At 42.7% G+C, this 9,782-nt stretch overlaps 1 protein-coding gene across 1 annotated transcript; it reads right to left on the minus strand.

The window, feature by feature from the left end:
* Positions 1-5,810: 5,810 nt before the first annotated feature.
* LOC137345190 (probable G-protein coupled receptor 139) lies at positions 5,811-7,193 on the minus strand. The gene is made up of 2 exons (XM_068008655.1): positions 7,124-7,193; positions 5,811-6,721 (listed from the first exon to the last, which is right to left on the minus strand). Exons 1-2 carry the CDS (start codon positions 7,191-7,193, stop codon positions 5,811-5,813), a joined length of 981 nt encoding a protein of 326 aa, XP_067864756.1.
* Between the last annotated feature and the right edge of the window lie 2,589 nt (positions 7,194-9,782).

Below are 9,782 nucleotides of genomic sequence, written 5' to 3' on the forward strand. Positions count from 1 at the left end.
GACTTCTTTGATGATCGAGCAAGAAAATGGCAATTCAATCATTCAGTAGCTTGCAGGTATTCTGATTCAGGATCGTTGAGGCAACATACCATCCTGGAATCACATCTGCGACCACAGAAACACATATCTGTTCCACTAACTATAGAATCCTGTACCACTATTGCTCTCTTGTCTGTTCTCCTCCCTCCCTGCACAGCTGAGCCACCCATGGTGCTCTGATCATGACTTTCACTGCACTCTCCAGAAGAGATCAGCTCAAATACGCCTCTCAACAGCTCAAGGTGGAATAAGCTCCACAGACATTTCTTACTGTCAATACAAAGATTCGAATCGAAATTCATTCTGGGCAATGGTACAAAATGGGCAACTGCGGATCGGCTCCCCACCGAACACACCGCCCGATTTCTACTTCCTTTGCACTCTCAGAAACGGACCTCTACTGCAATTTGATAATCATCTATCAAAACTAATACTGAAGTGCGATGAAACATTTTGGAAGGTCGAATTTGAATGCGGAATACAGGCTTAAAGACAGGATTCTTGGTAGTGTGGAGGAACAGAGTGATCTTGGGGTCCATGTCCATGGATCGCTCAAAGTTGCCACCCAAGTTGATAGGGTTGTTAAGAAGGCGTATGGTGTGTTGGCTTTCATTAACAGGGGGATTGAGTTTAAGAGCTGCGAGGTTATGCTGCAGCTCTATAAGGCCCTGGTTCGACCACACTTGGAATATTGTGTTCAGTTCTGGTCGCCTCATTATAGGAAGGATCTGAAAGCTTTAGAGAGGATGCAGAGGAGATTTACTAAGATGCTGCCTGGACTGGAGGGCATGTCCTACGAAGAAAGATTGAGGGAGCTAGGGCTTTTCTCATTGTAGCGAAGAAGGATGAGTGGTGACTTGATAGAGGGGTACAAGATGATGAGAGACATAGATAGAGTGGATAGTCAGAGACCTTTTCCCAGGGTGGAAAGGGCTATCACCAGGGGACATAATTTTAAGGTGATTGGAGGAAGGTTTCGGGGAGATGTCAGAGGTCGGTTCTTTACACAGAGAGTGGTGGGTGCATGGAATGCGCTGCCAGCGGTGGTAGTCGAAGCAGATACATTAGGGGCATTTAAGCGACTCTTGGATAGGTACATGGATGATAGTAGAATGAAGGGTAGGTAGTTAGTTTGATCTTAGAGTAGATTAAAGGTTCGGCACAACATCGTGGGCCGAAGGGCCTGTACTGTGCTGTACTGTTCTATGTTCTATGAACCCTCTCTTCAATCGGTACTTAGAAGTGAATACCGGTTAGAAAGTGGGATATTCCCTGGGGTCTCCTGCCTTGAAATTTCTGTTTGTCGGGCAGCACCAAGTCCCTCTCTCAGTGCAATCTCTTATGCTCTGGGGTGAATACCTCCTGAAATGCATTATCCACATTGTTCTCTGCCTCGCGGATGCAGCACAGTGACTCCAGCCACCGCTAGAGTTCTGAAACCCGGAGTTCAAGCTCTGCAGCCGGTGACACTTCCTGCAGATGTGTTTGTCAAGCACACTAGTAACGGAGGAGCATGCATGTGTAGGGAACCACTAGTTACTTAGGAGCTTGCTCACAACCCATGTACGTGTAGGGACATCGTTCGTACCAGAAGAGCACGATCACACCTGGTGTATGTGTATGGGCATTGCTAGCACCAGAAGAGCACTGTCAGATCTAGCATAGTTGATGTTGCAGCACTAGTAACAGAAGAGCATGAACATTTCTGGTGTAACTATGCATTACTAGTGGTACCGGTTGGACTCGATCATCCCTTGTATTTGTGCAGTTTACCACTCGTACCAGAGGACAATTGTCATCGTTAGTGTAATTGTAGGGTACCACAGGTACTGAAGCATCATATATGTCTCCACTGTATGCCAGAGGAAAACTGCATTATCGAACCCAAGGATAGGGCACCACCAGTACCAGAGGAACATTTTTACTTCGAGTGTAAATATTGGGTTATCACTGGAACTGGAGGAAGAATGGTACCGTGAAAGTAAGTTTAGTATTGCACTCACATCGGGGTTGGAAGTCCATTTCCAATGTGAGTTGAGGTCACCACTTGTACTGGAGGAGTATGGTCTCCTCTAATTCATGTGTGGGTCAACCACTCATACTAGAGGAAGGTTTTTTAGTGTAAGTGCAGAGTGCCACTAGGACAGGAGAGGCACGATCACCTCCAGTGTAATTGTGTTTGCTGCACTTGTACTGGAGTAGCACATACAACTTTCGTTTGTGAGGAGGACACAAAAAGACTGCAAGAGATATAGACAGGTTAGGTGAGTGGGCAAAGTGGTGGTAGATGGAGTATAATATAGGGAAGTGATAAGGTATTTACTTTGGCAGTAAGAAAAAAAAGCTGATCTTTTAAAGGTTGAGAAACTTCTAAATGTTGATGTTCAGACTGAGTTGGTTATGATCGTACAAGGAACGCCAACAAAATAGCATGCAGGAAGAGCAAGCAATTAGGAAGGCAAATGGGATGTTGGCCTTTACTGCAAGCAGATCGGAGTACTGTAATAAGGATGCCTTGCTACAATTGTACAGGGCTCTGGTGAGACCACTCCTAGCGTACTTTGCGTAGTTTCAGTCTCTATATCTAAAGGAAAATAGAATGGCTTTGGAAGCAGTTCACCAGATTGGTTTCTGGGATGAATGAGTTGTCCTATAATGAGAGGCTGAGTAAATTGGGCCTATACTCTCTGGAGTTTAGAAGAATGAGAGGCGATCTCATTGAAACAAATAAGAATCTGAAGGGGTTTGTTAGACTAAACGCTGTGAATTGTAATCCTGGGGAATCCAGAACATGTGGGGGCCACAGACTCAGGATAAGGGTTTAGAGCTAGGGTTAAGATTAGGACAGTGCTGAAGAGAGATTTCTTCACTCAAATGGTTGTGAATCATTGGAATTGTGTACTCCAGAGGAATGTGGATGCTCCATCCTTGAAAAAAATATATTTAATGCTGAGATAGACACATTCATAGCCTTTCATGGAATAGAACTATAGAGAGTGGACATAAAAGTGGCGTTGAGGAAAAGGGATCGCATTGAGTAGCAGAGCAGATTTGAGAGACATATGGCCTACTCCTTCTCACATTTCTTATGTTCTTTAGTTCTTATGTAAGTGTAGGGAACCATGAGTAACGGAGGAGCACTGTTACCTCCATTGCAATTATAGATAATCACATATCTTACGTAAGTGTAAGGTTACTACCATTGTACACCTCTGCAGTAAATAAAGGGAATTACGAGTATCATACAATGGTTTTTACCTCCATAGTAAGTGTAGGGAACCACTAGTTTGGAGCAGGATGGTGACATTGCCTGCCAGTGTAGATGCTACTAGTATAGAGGAAGATGGACACGTTTACTTTAATCATAGGTGCCATTAGTATGAAAGGAACATGGTCACTTCTCGAGTATGTGATGTCACACCACTATTACAGAGACATCCTGCTCATCTCAAGCATAATCGAAGGGTACCACTAGTTCTGGAGGCATATGGCCACCTCTACTGTGAATGTGGTGTCACAATAACAAGGATAAGCATGTTTACATGTACTGGTCCCACTAGTCTCAGAAAACTATACTCCCCTGTATTGCTTCAGGACCATTTTTATCACAAATATTACAGGAGTTCTTCTGCTGCCTGATCTACAGGTGTTGAATCAATAGGTTAGAGTGAAGGTCAGCGTCAGGACAATTCATGCAAAGCGAGCGACATTGGTGGGAATAGGATCCACAGTCGTTCAATTTGTAAATAATGTTTTAATTCTGTGTTTTTAAAATTGCCTTAGTGTTAATCATTTCCCTAATTCTGAAATGTCAGAAAACAACTTACCGAGTTTATTTATGAAATGTTTGCCAACAATGTTAATTATGATTGAAGCTGATTAATTCCATGGAGGATTAAGGCGAATATAAATATTCGGAGCACAAGCTCCGAAGTGTACCAGTCTTTCAGCTCCTACAGATTCCATCCATTCTCACATAAAATGGGGAAACCAGTTATTCTGCTGATGAAAGACATTTACTACCCCATTCTCGCAGGCTTGGTTGTCCTTGGTGAGCCATTATAAACTATTAGATTAGATTAGATTAGATTAGAGATACAGCACTGAAACAGGCCCTTCGGGCCACCGAGTCTGTGCCGAACATCAACCACCCATTTATACTAATCCTACACTAATCCCATATTCCTACCAAACATCCCCACCTGTCCCTATATTTCCCTACCACCTACCGATACCAGTGACAATTTATAATGGCCAATTTACCTATCAACCTGCAAGTCTTTTGGCTTGTGGGAGGAAACCGGAGCACCCGGAGAAAACCCACGCAGACACAGGCAGCGTGCAAACTCCACACAGGCAGTACCCAGAATCGAACCCGGGTCGCTGGAGCTGTGAGGCTGCGGTGCTAACCACTGCGCCACTGTGCCGCCCTCATTGTTCGTAATCTGTGTCAACTATCACTTTGTTTATACTGCATGTTGAATAACATGGATGATAGTCGAATGAAGGGTAGGTAGTTAGTTTGATCTTAAAGTAGGTTAAAGGGTCGGCACACATCGTGGACCGAAGGGCCTGTACTGCGCTGTACTTTTCTATGTTCTATTTTCTATGACCACTTAATTTGTTTAGTGCATGACGTAGTGTTTGGATTCTTCCTTCTCATTTGCGAGAAAGTCTCTCACTCAGAAGCTTGGGGATAAGTTAATCAATGGTTAATACATTGCATTCTTTTGATCCGAATTGAGTAAAATGCAACAGATATCATGAACTTAGTCAAACATTATTCATCCCTCCACCTACACTGGGAGGTAACCACACAACCCAACCGCCTCCCACCAATCGCAGACAATTCCTTACTCAGGAATTAAAGGAGGGAATGTAGGATGTGTCGGATTTTTCAGCTGTTATCTTTCAGGATACCAAAACTCAGCTTTCTTACAACAGGATCTCCACAACTGAGGATAATACTTGGATTCACAGTACAGGATATTCCATGCACCTGTTGCAATGTATGGGTTCGGTAAAAATAATACGTCAGAATTCTACTATTTGAACTTCATTGAAGTGCAACTAACTGAGTTGTCAGGGTTTTCTTTTTTGATTTATTGAAGTAGGGACAGGTGCCACAGACTATCCCATTACAAACTGTCAGGATAATTTTTGCGAATTTCTGTAATACCGTTAAGCATTAGTATTCTCATTCTGTTCTTCTACACTGAAGTATATGTCCTGACAGGAGTATCCCTTTTCTAATTTCACATGTTGTCTCTCGTGGTGATTGAACTCTGTGTCACAGTGACGAATTCAATTCATTATCTGGGGCAAAACAGCTGAAATGTCACATTGATCAGTGTCGAGTTCTGACAGTTTCCTCCATTCGAAAACCTATCACGTTACAAGATCCTGGTTATATTTGTCAATGAGGAATGGTGCCTGACAGTGAGACCCACACTGGCAATATTCACACCAAGAGTCCGGAATGTTACCAATATCAACCATCGCAGAACCTGTTTCTGCACCAAGTGAAGCCCATCATTGTTATCTTTGAAACGTAAACTTGAAATGTGCAGATTTCACAGGAATAAGTTATGTTTACTCAATGAATGAAGGGCGAAGAAGGAATGTAATGCTGACATCAAACGTGTGCGACAAAATGGAAGAACAGTGCGCAAAAGAGCTCATCATACCTTCGCATTTCCGAAAGGAAGGACCTTGTATGGTAGGAAATGAGTTGAAATTGAGCTTCAGATGTGAACAAGCTTTCTGTAATTTTATCTGCATTTTCTAACTAATCTCAAAAGTACTGGCCAGGGAGATTTCAACACATTCTTCAGCTCTTCTCTGTACTTTCTCTGGGTCACGACATAAATACATGGGTTTTGAATGCAACTCAAAAATTTAAGGAAAGTTCCGGTTTCATTGGCGATATATCCAGGGGCTGTGCGGTCACCACGGTAATTATTGGTGTTTGGCAGTCTGGTCGCCACGAAACTCACAGCAACGGTCAACCACAACAGTACAAAACAGCCCGATACAGTGAACAATAAAATAATGGATTTCCTGCGGTTCTCCATTTCTGAATCACTGCGATTCTCACTCCTGTTACCCCGGAGTTTCCTGCGGGTTCTATTGGCCACTAAAATACGTCCAATGGTTGAACAATTAAATGAGACAATTAAAGTAAAAGGAAGCCAAACGACCCAGGCGCTGTGAAACCAGACCCACGCTAGACCCAGTGTTGAGGAAAAAAAATCCACTCTTGCCCGACAGCCCCGCTGCGCATTGTTAATTATTTGCTGAGGTTCGAATGCAAATAAAAAGGGAATGTTCTTGAACAAATTCAATAAACAGAACACTGTTATAACCACACCTGCAGTTCTTGCTGTGCAGTATCTTGCTTTAAACTTCTGGAAGCAGACAGCTACAAAACGGTCAAATGTGAAGGAGACTGTGAACCAAACAGACAAATCAAAGGTGATAGTTGTCATGTATATAATAATCCTACACACAGGAGTGTAAGACAGGAATGAAAGTGGAAAGTGATAACTGAAAATACGATACACCATTACATTGATGATCATGACCAGGAGATCTGCTGTTGCCATGGCCACCATATAAACAGAAATACATTTGGAAAGGCCGCAGTTTTGTCGGGAGAGAATCACAATCGCCACCAAGTTCACTGTAAGAAAGGGAAACGAGATAAATAACGTTTTAGTGGCTGTTTGAAATATAAATGGTGATATCTCTTGACAGCATTTTACTCCATACAGTGTGATTATATAAGATTAGCAGTGGAGTAAGTTCCTGGGAAACCTATATTTTAATGAGCTGCTGTCGCGCTCCCTCTGCACGGGTGACACTTGATTCTTTATATGGGACCTTGTAGGAACATTATAACATCAGTAAGGCTGTCAGATTGAAGGAAACAGAGAAAGTGTGGGTACCCTGTTCACGAATTTCCTCCTGTAACCACCGGTTGTGTAATGCTGACATCGGAGAAACATGTTATCTTCTTCAACATGCAGTATAAACAAAGTGATAGTTAACACAGATTACGAACAAATAGTTAATAATGGCTCACCAAGGACACCCAGGGGTGCGAGAATTGGGTAGTAAATGTCTTTCGTCAGCAGAATAGCTGGTTTCCCCATTTTATGTGAGAATGGATGGAATCTGTAGAAGTAGAAAGACTGGTGCACTTCTGAGCTTGTGCAAGGAAACCTATATTTGTACACGCCTTAAACCTCCAAGGAGTCAATCAGCTTTAATCATAATTAACATTGGTGGCAGTCATTTCATAAATAAACTCGGTAAGTTGTTTTCTGACATTTCAGAATTAGGGAAAGGGTTAACACTAAGGCAATTTTAAAAACACAGAATTAAAACATTATTTACAAGTTGAATGACTGTGGATCCCATTCCCACAGGACCAGCCAATGTCGCTCGCTTTGCATGAATTGTTCTGACGCTGACCTTCACTCTAACCTATTGATACAACACCTGCAGATCAGGCAGCAGAAGGACAACTGCAATATTTGTGATAAAAATGGTCCTGCAGCAATACAGGTGAGTATAGTTTTCTGAGACTAGTGGGACCACTACATGTAAACAGAGGTCTACATGCTTATCCTTGTTAGAGTTATACCACATTCACACTAGAGGTGGCCATAGACCTCCAGAACTAGTGGTACCCTTCGATTATGCTTGAGGTGAGCAGGATGTCCCTGTAATAGTGGTGTGACATCACTTACTCTAGAGGTGACCAAGTTCCTTTCATACTAATGGCATCTATGATTACAGTAAACGTGTCCATCTTCCTCTATACTGGTAGCACCGACACTGACAGGAAATGTGACCATCCTGTTCCAATACTAGTGGTTCCCTACATTTACAATGGAGATAAAAACCATTGTATGATACTCTTGATTCCCATTATTTACTGTAGAGGTGGTGAATGGTGGTAACCCTACACTTATGTAAGGTATGTGATTGTCTAAAATTGCAATGGAGGTAACAGTGCTCCTCCATTACTAATGGTTCCCTGCACTTACACAAGAACTAAAGAACATAAGAGATATGATCAGGAGTAGGCCATATGTCTCTCAAATCTGCTCTGCTACTCAATGCGATCACTGCTGATCCTTTTCCTCAACTCCACTTTTATGTCCACTCCCGATAGTTCTATTCCATGAAAGGCTATGAATGTGTCTATCTCAGCATTAAATATATTTTTTAAAGGATGGCGCATCCACAATCCTCTGGAGTACACAATTCCAACGATTCACAACCTTTTGAGTGAAGAAATGTCCCTTCAGCACAGTCCTAATCTTAACCCTAACCCTAAACCTTTATCCTGAGACTGTGGACCCACATGTTCTGGATTCCCCAGGATTACAATTCACAGTGTTTAGTCTAATAAACCCCTTCAGATTCTTATTTGTTTCAATGAGATCTCCTCTCATTCTTCTAAACTCCAGAGAGTATAGGCCCAATTTACTCAGCCTCTCATCATAGGACAACTCATTCATCCCAGAAACCAATCTGGTGAACTGCTTCCATAGCAATTATATTTTCACTTCGATATAGAGACTGAAACTGTGCAAAGTACGCTAGGAGTGGTCTCACCAGAGCCCTGTACAATTGTAACAAGACATCCTTATTACAGTACTCCGATCTCCTTGCAGCCAAGGCCAACATCCCACTTGCCTCTCAATTGCTTGATCTTCCTGCATGCTATTTTGTCAGCGTTCCTTGTACGAGCATACCCAACCACGTCTGAACATCAACATTTAGAAGTTTCTCAACTTTTAAAATATTACCTTTTTTTTCTTGCTACCAAAGTGAATAACCTTACACTTCCCCACATTATACACCATCTACCACCACTTTGCCCACTCACTTAACCTGTCTATATCTCCAGTAGTCTTTTTGTGTCCTCCTCACAAATGAAAGGTGTATTTGCTACTCCAGTACAAGTGCAGCAACCACAATTGCACTGGAGGTGATCTTGCCTCCCCTGTCCTAGTGACACTGTACACTTACACTAAAAAATATTCTTCCAGTATGAGTGGTTGACCTGCACATGAATTGAAGGAGACCATGTTCCTCCAGTACAAGTGTTGTCCTAACTCACACTGGAGACAGATTTCCAACCCCGATGTAAGTGCAAACCTAAACTTACCTTCGAGGTACCATTCTTCCTCCAGTGCCAGTGGTAATCCAACATTTACACGAGAGGTAAAAATGTTCCTCTGGTACTGATGGTGCCCTATCCTTGGGCGAGATAATACAGTTCTCCTATGGAATACAGTGGAGACATATATGCTGCTTCAGTACCTGTGGTACCCTACAATTACACTAACGATGACAATCGTCCTCTGGTACGAGTGGTAAACTGCACAAATACAAGGGATGATCGAGTCCAACCGGTACCACTAGTAATGCATAGTTACACCAGAAATGTTCATGCTCCTCTGTTACTAGTGCTGCAACATCAACTACACTAGATCTGACCGTGCTCTTCTGGTGCTAGCAATGACCATACACATACACCAGGTGTGATCGTGCTCTTCTGGTACGAGTGCTGTTCCTACACATGCACTGGTTGTGAGCAAGCTCCTAAGTAACTAGTGGTTCCCTGCACATGCATTATCAGTGACTGTGCTCCTCTGTTAATAGTGTGCTTGACAAACACATCTGCAGGAAGTGTCACTGGCTGCAGAAGCTTGAACTCCGGGTTT

Source organism: Heterodontus francisci, chromosome 28 (genome assembly GCF_036365525.1).
Source record: "Heterodontus francisci isolate sHetFra1 chromosome 28, sHetFra1.hap1, whole genome shotgun sequence".
NCBI classification, from domain to species: domain Eukaryota; kingdom Metazoa; phylum Chordata; class Chondrichthyes; order Heterodontiformes; family Heterodontidae; genus Heterodontus; species Heterodontus francisci.

Coding starts and splice junctions, on each gene's coding strand:
- LOC137345190 (XM_068008655.1), bottom strand. CDS start 7,193: ATGGGGAAACCAGCTATTCTGCTGACGAAAGACATTTACTACCCAATT. Junction 6,722..7,123: donor CGCACCCCTGGGTGTCCTTG/GTGAGCCATTAT, acceptor CCTTTCTTACAG/TGAACTTGGTGGCGATTGTG.